Source organism: Telopea speciosissima, chromosome 7 (assembly GCF_018873765.1).
Source record: "Telopea speciosissima isolate NSW1024214 ecotype Mountain lineage chromosome 7, Tspe_v1, whole genome shotgun sequence".
NCBI lineage: Eukaryota > Viridiplantae > Streptophyta > Magnoliopsida > Proteales > Proteaceae > Telopea > Telopea speciosissima.
The window spans coordinates 25,217,140-25,239,966 of NC_057922.1; the positions used below are offsets into that span (position 1 = coordinate 25,217,140).

At 39.6% G+C, this 22,827-nt stretch overlaps 1 protein-coding gene and 1 non-coding gene across 3 annotated transcripts; both read left to right on the plus strand.

The window, feature by feature from the left end:
• The first annotated feature begins 2,798 nt into the window (after positions 1-2,798).
• Positions 2,799-2,892, plus strand: TRNAY-GUA. The gene is made up of 2 exons: positions 2,799-2,835; positions 2,857-2,892. It is a non-coding gene; the product is annotated as a tRNA-Tyr (tRNA).
• Positions 2,893-4,326: 1,434 nt separating this feature from the next.
• On the plus strand, positions 4,327-22,282 carry LOC122669763 (O-fucosyltransferase 1-like). Of its 2 annotated transcripts, none has more exons than XM_043866612.1 (9): positions 4,327-4,376; positions 4,463-4,623; positions 6,075-6,152; positions 6,268-6,338; positions 9,897-9,985; positions 11,370-11,493; positions 11,592-11,875; positions 13,018-13,147; positions 21,379-22,282. In XM_043866612.1, exons 1-9 carry the CDS (start codon positions 4,369-4,371, stop codon positions 21,997-21,999), a joined length of 1,566 nt encoding a protein of 521 aa, XP_043722547.1. In that variant the 5' UTR covers positions 4,327-4,368; the 3' UTR covers positions 22,000-22,282. The 2 variants fall into 2 exon arrangements, with proteins under 2 accessions (XP_043722547.1, XP_043722546.1); XM_043866611.1 differs by having other exon boundaries at positions 4,463-4,622; positions 6,071-6,152.
• The last annotated feature ends 545 nt before the right edge of the window (positions 22,283-22,827 follow it).

The following is a 22,827-nucleotide window of genomic DNA, read 5'->3' on the forward strand; positions in this document are numbered from 1 at the left end:
GGGTGAAACTGTTCCACAAAACTGGGTTTGAAGCTCCCAAACCCTTACTCCAATCTATAGCAGTTTAAATTTCTCAATGGTACCCACCGAGGATCTTTCAGTGCTTCAGCCAGACCAGAGTCCATCGATTTCTAGGCAGAACACTACCGAGTCTTTGGTTTCAATTGAAGCACAGTGAGGAGGTTCGCCATGGGGGCGGGATGGCCTTGCAGCAATGGATGCGTGGAAAGGGGAGAGAGACCCCGACGGCAGGGAGAGAGGGAGGGAATAGAGGGCGGGGAACTAGGAGGGATCAGACCATCTTTGTTTCTGGAAAAAGATGACTGCGGTATGCTACTGGGAGAAAGGGAGAGAGAGAAGGCGGCTCCGGCGAGCCGGCGTAAAAATCGGATTGGACGGCTACGGGAGGGTGGTAGTGGTTCTGGACGTCGTGAGGGCGGCGGCGGTGGTGGATACAGCCGTGGTGGTGACGGTGGCTACGGGAAGTAGAAAGAATTGAGGTTTGAGACGAGGGTAATATCGTCTTTTCATTTGCTATTTTAACAGAATTAGTCACTTAGAGTACGATTGATATAATCTTTAAAAAATATGGGAAGGGATAAATATTTTTCAAAACTTGGGTACTGATATATATCAATCCAAACTTAGAGGGGAGGGGTAGATATTTTCTCAAAATCTGAAAAAATGAGAGAAATCCCTGCCACTTACGGTTTTGATTTCCTTTTATATATTTTTATCCTCTTTTGTCTTTGCCTTTTTTTTTTTCTGATTTTTCCCCAAAATACCCCTTTTAAGTACCTAAAATTATTCTCTTTGTTTTTTTGGTTTTTTGTTCCTAAACTACCCCTCTTTTCTAAGAAAATGATTTTCTCCTTTAATTCCTGAAATACCCTTTTGATTAGAAAAATGACTTTCCTTCTATTTTCTTTTGTTTGGACAAAAATTGATTTTCTTTTTTAATTCCTAAGATATCTTTCTAATTGGCCTCAATAAAAATGGTTTGAGCACCAGACCGATTTGGATATGGGCTGACTCGGCCTAGACTGGTTAGGCTTTGGACTGATCCCATTTTGTGTTAACTTTTGACCCTTTTATTATTATTTTTTGAAATGTTTTGCGAGCAATTTTAGGGTGTCTACACCCTCCCCGCCCACAAAAAAAAAAATCTCATTGATTTCCTTATGTATACATGTAAAACTGAAACCAGCCGAATCCCACCCAAAACTAGCCCAATTAAAATCCGATAAAAAAAAACAATAAAGAAACCAAACCGAATCAAACTCAAAACCAATGTTTATTTAACGGTTTTATTTTGGATTGGCCCAATAACATATCAAAACCAATTCAACCCGATCAAAATCAAACCGAACCAACCTACTGACACGCTATGCTACCATCCAACTACCTTGTGAGAGGTATGCACAAATCCCTCGTTAGTTTTACTTTCATTCTTTGTTTGAACTTTGAAGTAGAGAAATGCATCTGGAGTACTCTATGATTAACATATTCCTTTAAATCTTAGCAAAAAAATCTATAGGAATGTCCTATGTCCAGCTATGATGTGTGGGGTAGAATGTTGGATAGTTAAAAAACGTCATATAAATAAACTAAGTGTAGTAGAAATGAAAATGTTGAGATTGGTGTCCAGTAAAACTATGAAGGATAAAGTGAAGAATGAACATATTAAAGCGGATTTGGGAGTTGCCCTAATACAGGATAAGTTCTATGAAAGTCACTTGAGGTGCCATGGCCTTGGGATGCATCAACAAGAAGTGATTCGATTAAGAATGACAAATCTAAAAGATATAGGGGTAGACCTAAAATGATCATAGGAGAAGTTGTGAGGAAAGACATGCATTGTCTAGGCCTTATTTCAAGTATGACAATGATGGAGCTTCTTGTCGTAGAACACATACTAGATTGATGTGGATGAATACATTTGCAAGACTATAGGACAAAGGGCATAAGAGAGAACCGGAGGATACTTCAGGGGGAATTCTCCGATGCTTAAGTTAGTTCTCCAAGCAACAATATGAATTTGTAGAGCAATTGCACAAGAGAGTAAAAGATTGATTGATCCCCTTACATGAGGGCTAACATTTGTATTTATAAGATGGAATGGTTTGGCCATACTGAGAGTCAACGTTGGATGTCCAATATTAGCAGTTAACCTCCAAAAGGAAGCTGAACCTTCATGGGAGTCTGATATACATGGATATCATCATTGAGATTCCTAGAGGGAAAGTCTTGATATGACATGAGTCCTTGATGAGGCAGAAGGAGAGTCCCTAACTGGGCAACCTACCATGCTTAGGGATTTGCGAGAGATATTGGATATGTGTCTCAAGCCACATGTCACCTACCTATTGGTAGGTGATATTTTATCAATATCAGAGTTAATTGGAGGGCTAGGATCCATGTGGTCGACTCCATTTAGGTGTGCTACCATTCATGAGTTGTTGTACTCTACATGTTTTACTTCTTTTTTTGTGTCTTTATAAGGATCCATGTAACTGATCCCATTTAGTTGGAATAAAGCTCAGATGTTGCCTGATTGAATTATGCATCTTTCTTTTGTACCTAGTTAGACTATAGCCTTGATGTTAGTGGCCACTTGATCATATAGTGAGTGAAATTTCTTCAGTACCAACCATCACAAACTCTTCAAAACTTATGTCTGCGCTTCACAAACAGATGTTTCGTTAAACTTTATTGCAACTTGCAACTAATGTTTGAACTAATTTTTTACAAAAAAAAAAAGTTTGTAGTAAATTAAAAAAACCATCAGTTATTCATTCCCGACCTTAGCTCAGTTGGTAGAGCGGAGGACTGTAGTAGGTTAATCACCATCAGCAAATCCTTAGGTCGCTTGTTCGAATCCGGCAGGTCGGAATATATATTTTTTATTTACATTTTGCGGTTATTCTTCCTTGCGCTTTTCTTTTCTCCCCCATTGGGTTGATCCAAATTAAAACGCTTCTGAAACTAAACTATACCAGTTCCCATAGTGCAGAAAAGCGGGAATTGTAACTGCTCGCAGATTGGAAAGAGAACGTCGGCTTCACTTCTACATCACTGTACGCTATTGTCGGACTTTCTCAAATTCCTCCTTAAATGGTAAAAATGAAAGTTAACACGCCAACTTCGGATGCTTTCAACTTATTTCATAGAAAATTTGAGCGATCAGACTCCGAGATCTAGGGTTTTCTGCATTTTGTGTGTAATTCTACCAAATTTGTATGGCTGTTTTGGCTTTGTTTAGTTTTATGGTATCTGTAGATCGCATTTTTTTGAGATAAGTGATTTGCATGGTCATTGAGTCTTTACATTTTTTGATTTAATCACTTTAACATTGAGTTCTCAACTGAAATTTTGAATTTGCGACAAAGTTTTGTAAATTTTGTCCCTTGAGCATTGCTTTGATTCAGTTGAATTAGTGTAATTGTTTCTTTGAATTTGGAATTATTTTTTTCTTTTTAATAAAGTAAATGTAGAAGATTATTCATGGACGATTGGCTTTGTTTAGTGTTATGGTATCTGTAGATCGCATTTTTTTGAGACAAGTGATTTGCATGGTCATTGAGTCTTTACATTTTTCGATTTAATCACTTTAACATTGAGTTCTCAATTGAAATTTTGAAAAAATGTAAAGACCTAATCGGGAGTGGGACTAGGGACAAAAAGAGAAATAATGCGAGACACTACTTATGGATGGGATTTTTTATTTCTAGGGGGTGGGATTGTAATTTTTCACGCTCCTATGTCTAAGAGTAGAACCACGTGATCAAGTAAGTTTCTTTTTCCTTGCTGCTTATATGCATTGGGAAAAAAAATGCTACCTGATCGCGGGGCCATGTGGCTCTTACGCCTAGGCATAGAAACGTATAAAAGAACTATGCTAACCCCATAAAAAGACAGAAATCCTACCCAAGGCAATGCTTATACGCGTACTCCCGTTGACCAGCACGCATGCAGGCTATATAGGCTAGGCAACGGTCTCTTTTCCATGTCATTCTATGAGAAGAGTATCACGTGAGCCAGTGATCATATCCAATTTTTCTTAATTGCCCCTTTTTTTTTTTCTTCTATTGGGTTTTATTCCTTTAAGCATTTCTCTTGCCAACTCGCTCAGGATTCCTAGCTTTTTTTCAAGCAGGAAGAAGCCTCACACACGCACGCCCCACACACGATTTTTATTTTTTGGTTAAGTACCGAGGCGCACGGATATTCTTCATCAAAACTGACAGTCTGACAGAACGTTCTAACATTCTGAGAGGCACATTTCCAACATTACTTCAGAGACTTGAATTCTGCAAAGTCATCAGATCAAATCAAAGCTTTTATTGGAATTTCGAAGTAATCAAGGAAATGAGGAGGTGGGATCTCTCTTTCTCTCCATGTACTGTAATATTTGCTTGAGGGATTGTTAGTTATAGAGCTTGTTTTGGATTTCTCATTGCAGACCTGGGGATTTATTGGGAAGGAGAGGGGGCCATAGGCAGCTGAAGCAACTTAGTGGAGGATTGAAAGGACTTCTAGGGCAGTTATCGGTTGCAGTTCTCGTTCTGTTGATATGTACTATATCTCTTTTCTCAACGATGAAAGGAACAAATCGAGCGGAGGTTGGATTCTTCATTTCCACTGAGTTTCTAGACTTTATACTCGGTCCTAATTTGTTCGTATGAACTGCTATTAGTTGTTCCGTACTGCGGATCTTGTTGTTTTTGGGATTTGTGCCGTTAAGGTTGATACTCTATGACTAGTTTCGCTGAATTACGAGCGCATGTGGGATATGTGTTCGAGTCGAATAGAAACTAAATTAGATAAGTTATGTTTTTTATGTGTCTGCAAATTATCGATACAAAATTGATGAACTTTCCCCCCCCCCCCCCTCCCCCCCGGGAGCTTTACCAAACAAATAGACGGGATGGGCATTGAAATGTACACTCAGAAAGTGGTGCCGTGGAAGCGGCCAACAAGAACGTGAAGGCAATCCTGCAACAAGGTTCCTGCTACTGCAGGGTCTGGGGAGAGGCATATCTACGCATCCTTACCCCCACTTTTTGTGGAGCACTATTTCCTTGTATGAACCCGTAACGACCAGGTTGCATACTTGCAATAGAGCAACCTCAGTACCTTACCGTTGCACTGAGGCCAGCCTCTATGTTTTATTGTACAGTATAAGCACAAAAAAGGATACAGTCTTTCACATTCATCAATTGTTCTATGCTCTCAAGAAGTCATATTTTATAGGTCTCCAAATGGATGATTCATGTATCTGATTTACCTGTTCAGTCTTATAACTATGTACTGTAGTGAGATCACGACGGGGAAATATATTGGCCAGATCCAACCAGTTATTTATGCTAATGATGCCACAATCTAGACTCAGGAGCTGGGGAGTTTTGACCTAAAACATTGGTTGGTTGCTTATATTTAGTACATGAAAACCAACTCGATATTGTCAGATTCTTTCCACCGTGTGAATAATCACAGAAGCCTTTCTGGCTTTTAATTTTTTTTGGTATATCAGACAATCACACAGAACCCATTTAGGCTATCCCACTTCAACAATTGGTATTTGGGGGCTCTGTAGTTGTCATTTGGTTTATTTTCTTGCAGCCACCAGATGTTTGGAACTTCTTGTATCCTCAGTTTCTCTACTGTTATTAGAATTGATGCCTCTACCTATGTTCATAGCCAGATAACCTGGATATTAAAGGTTATAATTACTTGCTCTGTGTATCACCATAAAGTTATCCATAAGATCATAAGCTGGTAAGCCAGTTAGAAATTGAATTTAAGAGGTTATCTAGGCATCTGACATACTACAACAGAATTGCTCTATTATATTTTTCTCCTATCAAGTATGCAATCAAATTTTTGTTGATTGATCTTTGATGCTATGGACCATGTGAATGTACATTACTCATCAGGATCTCTCAATTTTCTCACAACTTAAAAACAAAGGAAAGAAAAATCTTATGTCCTGATTTGATCCTGCTGATGGCTCTGATTTAATCTTGTACCTTACTTTCTAGAGCTGACCCCTTCTTTGTTATATCTTCAGCAAGTCAATGTAGATGAACTTTGGGAACGTGTTGCTTCAGGTGGTTGGAGGCCATCATCTGCTCCACGGTCTGACTGGCCCTGTATGTAGTTTCCCATTGTTTCCTCCTATTCGATGGGAATATTTTTGCATGCTTAAATCTATTTTTCTTGGTGGATATCAATCTTGAAGTTTGTTTATGCTTGTTCTCTTGGCAGCTCCTCCAAATGAGAGCAATGGTTACTTAACTGTTCGTTGCAATGGCGGTCTTAATCAACAGCGTAGTGCGGTTTGTATTAGCTTCTTGTTATGATTTACATTACATTGATACTTATATTATATATATGGGCCCTGGAATCTTTGGGTGTTAATCTAACAAAATGCTTTAAATTCTACCTTGTATTAAAATCTAGGGGGAAATAAAACAGGACATTTTTCCCCCGCTGTAGGGATTTTTTTTTTGAATATTGTACCGGCACAAACCTCATTTGCAAATTTATGTGGTCAGTAAGATATGGATCATGTTAATAAGTAGCATAAATGTTGGACTAGAAGTTCCCATGTTTCTCTTCTTTTGACTCTTCTACGTGTGACATGTTCCTTTATTTAAGAATAGACAAAATTGAATTTAAATTACTATTACTACTACAACTGCAATGAATAAATAAATAAAAACTCATATGAAAATTTGATACCCAGAGGTGAGCCTCTTGTCATCGGCTTGCATTTTGCCCTTTAGAGGCAGCAGACAGTTACCAAGGATTCTTTTAATTTTATAAATTTCTTCCAAATAATGGTGGAATCTGATGGCCCCATAGCCTGACATCAAATTCTTAAGGTGAGAAAAATAGAATAAGAAACTTACTTTTTCAATCCAATCATTGGAAGGATGCAAAGGTGGTTGGCTAATTGGAGAAGAAGATTCCTATCTGTAGGTGTTAAAATCATTTTAATGGGCAGTGAAATAGTTAGCATTCCAATCTATTGAATTTCCTTAAGAAAGCTGCTGGGCTTGGTACAAAGAGGGTCAAGAAAATACAAAGAATTTTTATTTTTGGAGCTTTGGAATGAGAAGTGGGGCCTTTTCTTTGTAAAATGGAAGTAAAGGTGTGGTAGGCGAATACCCATTGGTTTGGGGAAATATAATCAGCGAAATCAGTGTTAATGATGGCTGTCAAAGGGGCAATGCCCTTGCCTAACTGCTTTCTTCCGTTATTGGTATTCTCATAATCTTTGGCCAGGGGTGATATACTGATATGGTGCTGCAGGGTATCTGGTGTTTAGCCTTGTGTTCCTTGTTGAGTGCATTTGGGTGGTCTGTGCAGAGTTCGTTTTCTTTTTCAGTGTTTTCTCTATATATTCTTTTGGCTTGGATGTTAGTGGGGCCTTCATCCCCATCTATGTTCCTTTTCCTTTCTCCCTCCTCCCACCTTTTCTTTAATAAAATTTCTCGTTCATAACCAATAAGCTCCCAAAAGAGTATATCCAGGCAGGTGAGGCAGTGTAGTTGTGAGGAATCAGGAATGTGAAGAAAATGAATGAGGTGCTATTAGGGAAATCGTCGTGGACACTTGATAAAGAATAAGAGGTATTCTTGATTACGGAATATAGAATAATTTATTTTATTTTATTGATAGGTAGGAATATAGAACACCTAATTGGGAGTGGGACTAGAGGAGTGTGAGATCCTCATTTGGAGGGCGGGCCTAATAAACTGCAAGGTTGCTCCATTGCGACCTAATGGTTATGGGTTCGAATCGGGAAATGGCCTCTCCATGAAGTGGGGGTAAGGCGGCGTACATTATGACTCTCCCCAGACCCCACAGTGGCGGGAGCCTCATGCACTGGGTACCCCATTTTTATTATGTGTTTGGGTGTTATGTATGCATATAATAAAGCTAATTTGTTTTGAGCAAAATTTTGAGGCAAGAAATAGGGATGGGGATCATGGGGTAACTGTTAGGGATGTCGAAGATGACTGCTGTGGGAGGGAAAATTTATGCAAAGCTTTTGCCAGGATACTACAGATTGCTCACAGTTAAGGAGCTTCCAGTTTTCCATTTGTTCAACAAAGATGAGAGGCTGGTTTTCTTAATGGGAGAGAAATGGAAAATTATCTCGTTTTATCTAACATTATGGAAGAAAATGCTCGTGTTAACAGGAAAGTATATAAATGATAGGAAAAGGTTCTTTGAGCCACTGGGTAGGGTATGCTAGCACCTCTGTGTCTATATCTCTCCTCCTCACATGAAATTACCTTGCTGCCCTCCTATGGTTGAACTGTTTTGTCGCAACTCATTAGTGCGCTCCCCTATGCCTCTTGCTCAGAGAATCCTCTCCCATTAAAGATTAACTGTGAAGATTCGCTCTGCATTCTTAGCCCACTTCCTGCATCTGCACCTTCACCAACAGGTCAGGTTAGTGCTAGGGATGAGGCCTCTTTGTTTGGATACTAGTACTAGATAAACTATTGACCATTTATAAATAGCGAATTAGAGGTTTTCACTGTGCAAACAAATGCTTGGTGCGTGAACCAGAAGAAGAAATTGCCAACCCGTAGAATGTTTGGCTACGAAGGCTATTTGGTGGTTCTTTCTATGAGATTTATGAGCACCTAGCATAGTTGTCAAGGCTTTGCCAAAATGACGAGTTACCTCTTGAGGTCCAAGGTGACTTGCCAAATGTGCCAAGGCACCTACACCTTAAACTTGATAATGTTTACTTGCACTTGTTATAAATTTTAATAAATTCTTGTTTCATTGAGATTGCGTTGGGCCCAAGGCATTGTCTAGGCACCTGGCCACTGCTGGACTTACCTTTGCGCCATAACAACTATGGTTCTTTGGGTAGGGTGTGAGAAATCGAAGATATATTTACTTGCTGGCCATTTATTGAAGATTGTTTCTTCAGATATCTATTGTGGGCAGTTGAAGGGAAGAAATAGAGGAGTATTTGAGGGTAAAAGGTAGCCCTGGAAGTTGTCCTATGTGATATCGTGGGTACTTGATTGAAAAATAGCAATGCAAATAGTTTATTGAGCTGCCGAGAGAAGTTCCAGAGAATATTTCCCGCCGTCAATTTTGGAGCTTACATGAATGGGATTTACGTAAACTGTGCGGTGGAGGCTGTTTCGCCTCATTGTTTGTTGGTTCCCAGCCTTTGTAAACATGCCATCCTAGTTATCATCTAATCATATGTTAATTTTTAGTTCAATCCATCATTTCTCACTTGTTAGAGTCATGCTCAGAGAATTGTTTGAAAAACTGAACTTTTTTTTTCTGAAAGTAGAGACTGTTGAAAAAACCAGGGGAAGCCCCATATTTGCTGGGTGAAATGGTCTTGATAAGGCCACCAAAATTGACTTGTGCCTATCCTGGGAACTCTTCATCCATCCAATTTTCAGAATAAACAAAGCATCACTGCCATGTGGCAGATATAGGGGCGTTCGCTTTGTGCGATGGTGAAGAACTCAGGCTGCCAGCATGAAGATGCGGGTTTGAGACTTTGATTGGACCTCATCTAATCCTCCTCTCATGGGACCCTGCAAAAGCATTAGTGGCATCAGGTTACAACCCTTTTCGCTACCACATGGCAGATAGGGGTAACGTGGGTTATCTTGGAGGTTACAACCATTACTCCATCATAATTTCATTTTGTTCTTTAATAAATTTTTTTTTTTTAAAGTTCATACATCATATGGTTCCATGCACTATAAATGTTGTCATCCTATGGTGAATTGTACATAATTCGTGTGGTTATCTTCACTGAAGTAAAATTAAAGATAGTGCTGCCTTTTCCATGCATGTCAGAGTATGAGCTAATAACTTCTATATGCTGGGCTTTCTAGATTTGTAATGCTGTTCTCGCGGCTCGAATCATGAATGCTACACTAGTGCTGCCTGAGTTGGATGCAAACTCCTTCTGGCATGATGATAGGTGATCATTTTCTACGCTCATGTAATTGTATGCGTCTTTTGGACAATGCATCAGTTCCTTAATCAGATTAGTAAAGCCAAGTAATGGCCATTTTCACATTATTTGTGTTTTCTATGGATTATAATGTTTTTGTGAAATGTTTTGCGTATAGACATTCATTAGTAGCTTGGATTAACTTCCGATAAACATCTAAAAGAGGCAGTCACGTAGGTACAGTAAACTTATTAGTCTAGCTTTAAATCATTCTAATGAATGTTGCTAATTTTTTTACTTCTTTTAGATCAGAAAACATATATGTGTGCTATGCTAGTGGATGGGTGCGGGCCTTCCTAAATAAATCTTTCAAATTCATTATTATCTATGCTATAGGCAACTAAACAGTCACTAGAATTTTCTATTACATGAACTTGGTAACCTTGTACCAGCATCGATTCATTGAGCCATCTCATTGCAATAGCAGTTTTAATTGATTTGCTATTTTGCTCTTATAGTGATGCGAGCCTAAGTTCTCACCGATTCATGTCTGACCTCTTCCTTCTTGGAAGGTTGATTTGTGGAATTTAATCAGCATCCTATTTGTTATTCATATTCTTTTTTTCCCCCTTCTGAATTTGGTGATTCTTCTCTTCATAATGCCTAATTCCAGTGGCAGTATTTATTCTGCTGCTCTTATCTTGCAAATCTTTGTTCTCTGGCAGTCCATAAAAAAAGTTTACCACATTCATTTAAGAAGGTTGACAGTGTAGACTCTAAGCTGCATCTGACTTTGTTGTTCGTGTTCGTTTCTTTCTCTGAGTTTTGGTTATTCATCACTCTTTTTTCCTTCTCCTTTTTAGCACTTTTTACTCTGGGATTTTGTCATACTAACTTTCCCTCTTTATGTTTCTGTATATGTTACTTGGTACTCATTTCTTATCATATAAAATGTACACTGCTCACTGATATGAAACTGTCCTAATTGTTTTTCTTTCAGGCTATCAAACACTTCTGGTTGTTGTTTTGTATTCTGCTTTATGGGCAAATTTTTCCCCCAGTTATTTTTCCTTTACTTTTTGGTTGTCCTGAAATAGCAGTTGACAATAAACTCATCTGCTTTGTACAATTGTCATCCTGCTCCAATTTTCCATGTTGGTAAAATCTCATGTTTTATCTGCTTTTGGGTACAAAGCTACTTGTACTAGCTAGAGAAGACAGGTGATTTATTATAGAAAGGGCCATTATCCAGTGCTGGTCCTGCCAATGCGGGGTCCTGGGAGGGGCAAGTTTGGACTTGATCCTTAACAGTGATTAATTATATCTTACATAAATTTTACACCATTCAGATCTTTTCCTTTTACATATCCATGGGATTCAATGTAATGGTAACTTACTGTGCTACATCCAGTGGTTTCCGCGGTATCTATGATGTTGAGCATTTCATCAAGTCACTTAGATTTGATGTACGGATTGTGGAAAGACTTCCTGAAATTCATAAAAATGGGAAGACTAAGAAGATGAAAGCTTATCAGGTTAGATAGTATTTGGTTTGATTTCATTTCTATGATGGTTACTTTTGTTTTTGGTTTTCAATAGATTGTTGATCTATCCTATTTTCTTCTTGTTTCAGATTCGTCCCCCAAGAGATGCTCCCATTAGTTGGTATACAAAAGATGCTCTGGAGAAGATGAGGGAACATGGTGCTATATATCTGACTCCCTTTTCACATCGTTTGGCTGAAGAGATTGACAACCCGGAATACCAGCGGTTGAGATGTAGAGTGAATTACCATGCCCTTAGGTTTAAGCCAAATATTATGAAATTAGGCACTGCAATAGTCAATAAACTTCGTGCACAAGGCCATTTCATGGCAATACATCTTCGGTTTGAGATGGATATGCTTGCATTTGCTGGGTATGTTATCCTTGTGAACCATCTTTTTAAAAAAAAAAAAACAAATTTATATGAAGGAATTTCTGTGTTCTAAATTCAGTAATTGGGTGATGCCATGTTTTGATTCTAAAATCTTACTTACAATTTCTTATTGTTTGAAAGTAAATGTTCACAATATAAAGGAGAAGAAATATGGTTATTTCAGCGAATGTGTGAGAATAATTCTCTGCTACCTCTTGAAAAAAGGACCATTTCATAGAGTTTCTTGGGATCTAGATTTTCCTTAGGTTTGTTGGATTTTGAGGGTGACATCTCATTTATAGAATTCTTAGAGGTTGCCGTTTTTTCCTCCTATCAGCAGGATTACAGGATATGGTATCTTGAATCTTATGGTACTTTGTTAACCAAATGTTTGTTTTCTGGTCATTTGAGAGAAGCTTTTGATCTTGCATCTTTTAATTATCTCCAAATTAAAATCAATAGATATGCTTCTGACTATGTCGGGGATGGAACCCTAATGTGCTAATCTAGTACCCATATAAATTGGGTGCTAGAGTGTCTCTTATCATGGAAGGTCTTGCAGTTTTTGTTTTCCAAATCCCAAGTACGCAATGCTTTTGCCATCAACTCTCCAACCTTCTGAAGAAGTTTGGCCCCTTTTCCCAGAAGAAGGTGCATGATACCAATGAGGTCAAAGATCTCGCTTGGGAGAGTCCGCTTTGTGAAGAGATTCATAAAATGGTACTCGGTTCAGTAGCAAATTGATTCTCTAGTAGAAGCATGGATTGAAACTTTGCCATTCACATAACTATCCAAGCCAATCATCCTGGTTTCTTCTGTGATTGAATTATTCTCTAATTGTTTCTCTCTATTTCTCATTCACTGTCAGTATCAACCCAACAATTTATGTTTGCTTGACAAAGTAAAGTATGTTTTGAGTCACATATGGATCCATCTGTTTTTCCATGGCTTTGGATACTTCAAATCCGAGCTTAACATATGGTATGCTTGATTTTCCTGTTTGAAGAATAATTTCAACTATAGTTGTAAAAAAGGATTTTGTTTAGTGAAATCCTGAACAGAAAGAATTACTTTCCTTGTGTGTGTATGTGTGTTTTGATGAACACTTTCTGTTCTCCCAGTTTGACATGAAAAACTTACAGGTGCTTCGATATATTTACCCCTGGACAACAGAAAATATTGAAGAAGTACCGGAAGGAAAATTTTGCAGAGAAAAGACTTGTTTATAGTGAAAGAAGAGCTATTGGAAAATGCCCATTAACTCCGGAAGAGGTAAATCTTCTTCTTTATCATCCTGCAATTTTTGTTCCGGAATTTCATTAGATCACCAGAGAGGCCAACAGGGGCTATGAATGTTCTTTAAGTTTAAAGCATTTTCTCTGTTGTATAATTGGGTTTATATTCAGTTAGCTGCTTCATAGTGTATATCTCCTTAACCTGTGTTTGGTTAACTATTATAGCTGGCCTTTAATGAGCTGTACACCACACATTACTAGCCCATGCACATTAACCCACTAATCTCAGTTCCCTCCCCGATTTAATCAACTGGTGTATTCCATGTCTGAATGTGAAAGTCAGCCTAGCAATATAGCATCTGATGATGTGCTACCCCTTCCTCTTCCCACCCAGCCACCCTCTCCCCCACCCCCACCTTCTCCCCACCCCCCCCCCCCCCAAAAAAAAAAAAAAAGAAGAGGAGGAAACCAACAGCCTGAAGTATATCATACCCATTACTAATTTGTTTCAATAATAAAAATCGATTTTGTCTTCTTGCTAGTAGTTTCATCCCATCAAAGTTGCCTACCAGCCATGGCTTCAGAAGGTCCAATCTCGCTTGGAATCCCCATCTTCCTGATGCAGTAGCACTCGAATGGTTGGACACTTGGACCAGCACGATCAGGTTTGGAAATTCAAACCCAGACGGAACCGGCCCAACCCAGTTTTTTGGTCCAATAAGGGCTGGTAGTAGTTAGTTGTTTATTTGGGTTCAACTTGTAGTTTTTATTTCTTTATTGTATCATGTTGAGTAGATTACATAGGAATAGGAGGTAGAGAATGGAGTTGTTTCAAACTCTATAGGTGCAAGTTAGTTTCAGTTTTACATTCCAGTTAGGAGTCTGTTTTTTCTCTTTATATGCTTGCATGTACCCAAAGAAAAGGACAGAATTGAAATAGAAAGTTGATTGGGTTTGCTAAACGTGAGGCGTGATTGTGTGATTCTCTTTCTCCCCTACAACTCTGAGATTTCATCTCAGATATCTTTCTGTTCTCTCATTGGCCCTCCACCAATTTAGTATCAGAGCCGAAGTTCCTCCGTGTTGCTCCCCATTAAAATCTCTCTTTCCTCCGCTAAGGTACGATCTCTACTTATCTCTCCCTGCTCTTTCCTTTTTCCTCTTCTGTTCGTTACTTTCTTCCCTGTCGTATTTCTCTTCTTTCTAACTGCTGAAACCAAGCATGACCGAGGGTACCGTGTTGATTGATTTCGTGAGGCCCCCTTAAGATAACCTAGGCCGCTCAGTGAACCAAGGTTGAATCGCCTCTCCAAGGTGGCTCTAATCCTAGGTCGCTTGTAATACCCAAAAAAAAAAAAGAAGAGAAGATTTGGTTGAAGATTGAGTTTGTCCATCCCTGGATTTCAGGAACCTTTGTTGTGGTTCGATCCCCATCCTCCTGTGTGTCAGACTTCTTGAATCGAACCTGTTCTCTGTTGGACTCGAACTCTCCTCCCTTCTTTTTGGTTCGTTGGATAGAGGTTGAAGACAACCCCGTCTTCCACCCCTTCCCATGATATATCCCTTTGACCCTTTTTTAACCCCAATTCCCAATATTCCCCCCCCCCCTTTTTAAGTCTTATTTCTTTTTATTTCCAGAATTACCCCTTCTTATATAACTCTATCGTCACCCACGATAGTGCATTTAAAGGGTTATTTTCCATTTATATCCCTTCTCCCGTTTACTCCTTAATAGGCATTTAAGATTCCTTATATTTACAGTTGTGCCATTCTCTCATGAACTTCAATTATTTACTGTTTTGCCACTACACTTTGATTTGAGCTTTCTAATCTTCGTGTGGGCCCCTAGTGATTCCGAATAGGGTTTTCGAACCCCGGGATTGTCATCAAATTGGAGATTCTAACTACATCCTAACAACCTAACCATGGTGGTCAGTAGTGAGATTCTCCACCAGCTAATTCCTATAAAGATGAGTGCAGGATGGAGATTGACAACCTCACAGATTGTGTTGATACCCTCAACATAGCTGTCAATCCCATCCAGACTATGATGGCATCTATGCAAGCTCCTATTGACCGATTGGTGGCTTCAGATAAAGGAAAGAATCCCATGCAGTCTGGGGATTCTTCCAACTTCATCCCACATGGCCCATCTCATGTTACACCACCGCCACATCAACCGCCACCACCACCATATGGAGTTGGTCGATATGATGATCCTCTTTATGGAGCTGAAAGAGGAGTGAAGCTGGACTTCCTCAATTTTTATGGGGATAACAACCCAAAGCAGTATCTTGATTGGGTCACTGTTTGGAGATATTTTTCAGATGGTACGGGTTAGCTGAGGCCAGGAATTTGCAGGGCTGAGCTGAAGGGCACAACTCGAGTATGGTAGATCAAACACCAACAACAAAATTGGACTCGAGGCATTGGGTTAGTCACTACTTGGGCTGAGATAAGTGAAGCCATGAACCAAAGATTCTTATCTATCACTACAAGCAACGCATGCAGCCATGCACCTCAACTCTATACATTGAGACAAAAAGCCTCACAGTTGAAGAGTATGTGGCCAAATATTATTATTTAGGTACTCGATCTGATTTTAAATGGGATGAGGAGGTAATGGTGGCATAGTTCCGCAATGGTTTGCACACTTAGATCAGTGCTGCACAAACATCCAGTTGACTGCCTAAAATGGAGGATGTTGTACAAGTGGCATATCAGGTAGAAGAAAATCTGAAGCGGTCATGCACTTGGGATACTTTTATAGATACTTTCTCTAAGGGTGATAATTTCAGTCAACAGTCTTCTTCCCAAGGAAAATCATTCAACAAGCTACAGGTTAGCAGTTCATCTATGGCATCTTCAAGGCCAAACCTGATGTCGATCAAAGCATGGAGATGTTATGTGCCTAGTGGGGCCCACTCTAGTGTATGGGCACTAGATTGGGCCAGCCTAGTATGGGATAGGTTAAAGGGCTTGATTTAACGCATTCCATCAGCTTAGGAGCTTTTGGCATATCGGTAAAGTACCTAACAGGAGAAGAGACAAAAACACTGTTCATGTTACTGTTCACGTGAACAGTATCACGGCCCCATATTTAACTTGGTGGGAATATTCCTAGAAGACCGTGGGGGCCAGAATTGTCTTTTAATTATGGGAAAATTTCACGGACCTCCCCTGAGGTATGACTTAATTACACTTCCACCCATGAGGTTTGGAAAAGTTCACGTACCTCCCTTGCTTTCCAAACCAAGTAACAAAAACACCCAGTTCATTAACTGTAGATGTTAAACGTTAAAATTGTGTTTTAATTGACCAAAATGCCCTCATCTTCCCGAATAGTATTTTCCAGATCAAGATGAGATACAACAACAATCTATGCACTATGGTAAACGACAGTGGTAGTTGTACCTATGCCGTCTCTGAAGACACAGTTCGTAAGCTCGGATTAAAGACAGAGACGCATACTAACCCCTACAAAGTTTCGTGGGTGAACAATACTAATCTCAAGATCAATGATTGATGTTTGCTCACGTACTCTATTGGTGGGTTGATCGACATCGTGCAATATGATGTCTTACCCTTAAAGGTATGTTACATCCTCGTGGGATGACCATGGTTGTTTGATAAGAAGGCTCAACATTATGGGTATGAAAACACTTATTCTTTCAAACACGCTGGACTTGAGGTGAAGTTTCTTCCAACTAAGGACCTTCCGACAATCAAGCTTCAGTGGACAGCGGGATCTTTTTTCCTCCAGTGTGTTAACTCAGATGGTCTTCTCGGTCCCTCCGTGTTCAAACTCAATGGAGTTGTGTCCTTTTCAAAGGAGGAGAATTGATGCAGTAACACTCGAATAGTTGGATCAGCATGATCGGGTTTGGAAAATCAAACCCAAACGGAACCGGCGTAACCTAGGTTTTGGTTCACTAAGGGCTGGTAGTAGTTTACACTGTTGTTGCAATAAACCACCCAAACAAGGAAGCACTCAAGTCCAAAGTTAAGTGGTAAAACAGTAAATAAATCAATGTTTACAAAGAGGGTGGCAATTCTGTAAATACTATGAAGTATGAACACTATAGGATCTTTGTTGGCATAAAAACAGATTAAACTCAACTGTAAACAAGTGTTAATTAGAGGTGCATTTCTGGAATTAGAATACTGAAAGAAAGTAATTTAATAAAGAAGTGGATGGGTGGTACTTAGGGAATAGCAATAAGAAAACAATTTATTGAGATAGAAGGGGAAGAAGGCAGTTCGTCTCCTACCTCTGGAAAACGGAACAGCGGCAAAGGAAACAGGTTTCTGCAATGAGAACTCCCTAATGAGAGATCCATTAGCAGCAGGCCTTTGAGTTCGAATCACCACAGTAGATCATCTATAGATTCGGCACCAACAAGCTCTAACAGTTCAAGGCGGTAGAAATTTCAGGACCTGCAACTATATCTAGTGGAAATCTGAAGTCCAGGTCTACATAAGAGATCGATTCTCAGCAAGGGAAACCTTTCGAACTGAAGTTTAAGGTTCAACTATCAACCAAGGCTCTCTGATCTCAGGTAACAACAAACCTTCGCCAGATTTCAGTCAATAAAATAAAGGTGGAAAACAGTAGTGGCTTGATTGCAGTGGTCGCCTTAGGGCCTTTTTGGTATCATTTTTCATTTTCATTTTGGCCTATTTTTAAAAAATCATTACTAAAAACCATTTTGATAAAAAAAATGAAAAACTGTTTGGTAACTACTAAAAAAAATAGATTGCAGAATGAAAACTAAATTTGGTAACTACCCATGTGTAAATAATTTTTATAACATTTTTGAACAAATGGGCCCAAGTCAAGAAATTTGAGCATTGAAATTAGGCTTTTTTTAGAGAAATTGGCCCAAAGCTCATATATATTTTAGTGGTAGGTGAAGAAATTCTTCCATCAACCATCTTCTTTTCCAAATCAACTCTAAACCGTGAGGGATGGGGAAGAATATAATTCAACAGTAACAACTAGTATGCTAAGCCTTATCCTAAGTGAAGAAGATTACAACAATTTCAATATTAATAGCATATATAAAGCTAAAATATCCAAATCACGATTAAACAAGCAGACTTTGTTGAAAACCATCAAATGGAGAAAACAGACAGAATCAAAATCAAGAAAGGAAATCGGTTGAAAACAGCTAATTATGGGTGGATATTAACAATGAAGCTGAGAGAAGGAAATCGGTTGAATACATCATTCCCAGAACTCAAAGTTTCCACAAAGAGAAGAAGAAATTCCAGTCCCCAGTTCTCAACCCCATGAATCCCTAAAAAAAGACAGAATCAAAATAAAAAAGGGCAAGTAAACACTCTAGCTCCAACAAAACTGCGATTTCCTCCTAATTACAACCAAAATTAAATTAACAAAAAAAAAAAAGGGACACTAGTTCAAGTTCAACAAAGAGAACCCAAATCAATATATTCAGCTGGAAACCCAGAGAACCAGCAAGAAAGAGCTTTGAGGACTAAATCTGAAAATAGAAGAAATCACGTCGCAGAGAGGGAAAAACGAACCTCCCTAGGTTAGGAAGTGGGAACAGACGAAGCTCATGAATATCGAAGTAATCAAACAGCATAACAGAGAGAAGAAAACCTAGAAAAAGGGCACAAGTTTCTCATTATTACATCTCAGATACTTCAAGAGCTTCCCAAACTGCTACTACTTTTTCTTCCTTCTCCTCCTTATATAACCATTCCAGAGGTCTTGAAGAAATCATATTAAAATCTCCTTCGGAAGACAACGATTATTCACCGTTTTACAGGACAAGAGAGAGGTAAGCAGCGATAAAAGAATAAGGAGGAAGAGATCCGAGGATCCTCCAAGCTGAAACCCTAGCAAGGGAAACAAAGAATCGAAGGTGAGAGAAGGAGGTCGCAGGGTTTGCAGGTAGAAGAAGAAGAAGAAAAGAGGGGGTGGGAGCATGACTTTCTAATGATAAAGGTAAATGACGTTTTGCGATTTTGAGGGCTTAAGAGCACGTGTCATTAAACTAGCGAAAAAATGAAGGAAAAACAGATTTTGGCCATATTCCATAATAGACTCTTGAGTCTATTATTATTTTGGGGGATTATTATCCTCTCCAATTCCTAAAGCTTGGCAGTGCTAGGTGGAGATGCGGACACATGGCAGCTCAGACATCCAAGCATTGCCATGTGTCGGCATCTCCACCTAGCACTGCCGCACTGTCGAGCTTTAAGGAATTGGAGAGGATAATTTTCCCATTTTGGGGGTGTTTTCATTTATTTTAAATAAAAACAAGTTTCAAAAGTGATACCAAACACATGAAAAAATGAAAAATTGTCAGAAAATGAAAATGAAAAGTGATACCAAAAAGGCCCTTACAACAGGGGAGTTGTTAAGGCTTGAGTTCATAGGGTTTCACTCGACTTAAAGGTATGACCCCGTCCCTGGAATGTTGGGTCCTCTTGGGTTGTTAATTGAGAATTTGAGATCCAACGAACCCAACCAAAGCTGGAAACTGTTGGTACTGGAACCAGTTATGACCACTGTCAAGTTAACAGGGTGAAGAGGAAAAGGAACTTAGGAAAAAGAAGGGAAAGGAGGGAGGATTAACTGGGATGGGGAGAGAGATTAGGAAGAGAGAAGTCAAAGAAAGAAGAGCAATTTGTACCTGTGGGTGGGAAGAGAAGAGAGGTAAGAGAGAGAACATACACCAAAATCAACTCAAATCACTCTTTGGTGTTCATTCAATTCCATTCTAATCTCTTCTACCGTATTACATTGGCTACATAACGAAAATACACGATATAGCAATGGAAACCCAACTAAAATAGAAACTAAACAAATTAGGCACTGCTTGAAATAAAGAAACTACCAAAACACTAACTACGTAATCTACCCCCCCGTATAAAATAAAAAGATTATACCCTATATCAACTACCAACTCTTTTAGATCAGAAAACCGGGTTGGGCCGGTTGCATCTCGACTTAGGCCTCCAAAGAGGATCATACCGGTCCAGCTAAGACAAGGCAACTGCATCAGCTGTCTTTGGTATCATTTATGTTTTTATTTTTCTGATACATTTTCATTTTTGCAGGTGCTTGGTATCATTTATGGACCTTGTTTTTATTTAAAATAAATTAGAATAACACAAAAACCATGTAGGGTTCAGGGAAAAAATCATTTTACTCTATTTATGTGCTCAAGTGTTCTGACAGCTCAAAAATGGGGTTAAATAGTAAAAACACATTTTTCCTCATCTCTGTTTCATCCCTATCCACAACCCCCTGCCAGACTCCATAACCCTCCCTGTGCACAACACCACCCACCAACAGCCCAGATCACCATCATCGTAGCAGAGCACCCGCGCTGCTGCACACCATCAACCTTGCTACCCGTTGACACCCTCTTGTTCAGAACTCCATATCCACACACCTCCCCTGCGCACCATTGCTGCACACAATCCGTGCACCCCCTGCACCACCGTTGCACACCATCCCCACACCGCCGCTGTGGCCAATCCATGAACCCCTCGCAAGCACCTCACACTCCCTGCAACGCACCCCTTCCGCATGAACCCCACACTCCCTCCAAGCCACCGCCTCTGCAAGAAACACCAATCGTCCCTCCCTGAATGGGGTGTAGAACATCTACCTGACCTTGGGGTGCTGAAATAATTTTCTGAGAAGAAATTCACTTGAGAAAGATGTGAAAATATTTTCATTGATTAACTAGCGAGGCAATGAAGTAGGTTTGGCATCATTTCCTTGATCATTTCAGGATCACTTCGGTCTTCCATTATGACATCTCAAAAGAAGTGCTTCAAGAAGTCTCCTTTCGGACCAGATTGAGTATCTCTGTAGAAAAGGGGAGTATATTCGATTGGCCATGTATGTCAAGGTTCCTTATGCGGGGTTTCCTGCCATCTTCATTTTAATCGTAAATAAATTTTTTGGGAAAAGAAAAATGCATATCAGATTTTTGAACAATTTCAAGTGTATGCTGAAGAACCTGTGCTGCACTAAAATTACTTCTCGGTATAATGAGGGCACTGATGTGTAAATGTGTAATACACACAGCTAAAAAAGTAACTGCAATTTGGATATAAGTCCAGATGTCCAGTAAATATTCTTATGTGCTTATTCTAGGTAAAGGTGTTTGGACTCCAGGGTATCTATTTTCACTTGGTTCACATAAATGCCAATCCCGTGCTCCAATATTGCTTAGCTGTTTACTTGATCAAGGGACTGTTCTGAAGAGCTTCTCTGTGCAGGTTGGTCTAGTCTTGCGTGCTATGGGATTTGACAATTCCACCCGCATATACCTTGCAGCAGGTGAGCTCTTTGGGGGAGAACGCTTCATGAAACCTTTCAGGGCCCTATTTCCTCGCCTTGAGAACCACAGCACAGTAGGTCCTGCAGAGGTGATGGCAGAGAACACCCAAGGTCTGCTGGGCTCTGCTGTGGATTACATGGTTTGTCTTCTCTCTGACATTTTCATGCCCACATACGACGGCCCAAGCAACTTTGCAAATAACCTCATGGGTCACCGGCTCTACTATGGCTTCCGGACCACAATCCAACCTGACAGGAAAGCTCTTGCCCCAGTCTTTATTGATCGAGAAAATGGCAAGATAGCTGGTTTTGAAGAAGCTGTTCGGCGTGTGATGTTGAAATCCAAATTTGGGGGCCCACACAACCGTGTCCGACCTGAGTCTTTCTACACGAATTCATGGCCTGAGTGTTTCTGCCAAACATCACCACAGAACCCTTCTGACAAGTGCCCACCTGATAATGTCTTGGAAGTTCTAGATAAGCGGTTGCAAAGTGAAGGTACTGATGATGCCGAACCCATGAATACATCCAAGTTGACAGATTCTATGGCTGTAAAATAAGTTGGGAATTCATGGTATTCGTCATTCTTTTCCATGGGGAGGCAATCTTTTCAGAACAAATGCTGAATGGCATTCTTTTCAGATCAACTGCTGAATTATTGACAGGTTTCTACCATAAGTTTCAGCATCGCAGGAATCTTTTATCTGGGGATCATATCATGCAGAAGAGCATTTGAGGTGATGTAGGATTTTGAAATCTTGAAAGAGCTGATGCGTGAATTGTTTGAATTCTGTAACATAAGAGAAAGTTGACAGTGTACCTCATTCTTTTATCCAATAGGAGTTCCATACCTTGCAAAGCCTGTGTATACGGGCGGACATTAGTGTAAGAAATGTACCTATGCTATGGTTCGGGTTACGAAATCAATCAATGGAGTAAAATTGATGCATATAAATCATCAAAATATTTAGTTTGTAGTTCTGTTGCTTCTTGTGCTTGTCATGAGACCTTTTGCCGTCTTGCAGAGGGCTTCTTTGTGGTGCTCCAGATACACAATGTTGTACCTTTAAGGGGGTTGAACTACCAATGAAGCAAGGGCATTTGCAGTAAGGGTGTTTCCCAACTCGAATGCACAACCATTAAGTTGCAATGGAGCAACTTTACCATTGCACTGAGGTCTGCCGTCTGATCTAAGCCTATTGAGAAAATTAACAAATCATAAGATTCTCTGGAAAGAGGTGTCTCTGGCCGGCACGGTTGTGCTTTATTGTGGAGCAAAATTAGGAATTTTCTTTTCCTTCTTTGATCGAAGCAAAAGAGTAAGTTGATGACAATAATTTGGCTACGTTAGTCCTCAGGTAAGACGATTGAATACACCAAAAGGGATA

Excerpts from the sequence above, each read along its gene's own strand:
- LOC122669763 (XM_043866611.1), top strand. Across the intron at positions 4,623-6,070 it reads AAGGAACAAATCGAGCGGAG|CAAGTCAATGTAGATGAACT; the intron begins GTTGGATTCTTC and ends TTATATCTTCAG. Across the intron at positions 13,148-21,378 it reads GCCCATTAACTCCGGAAGAG|GTTGGTCTAGTCTTGCGTGC; the intron begins GTAAATCTTCTT and ends TTCTCTGTGCAG.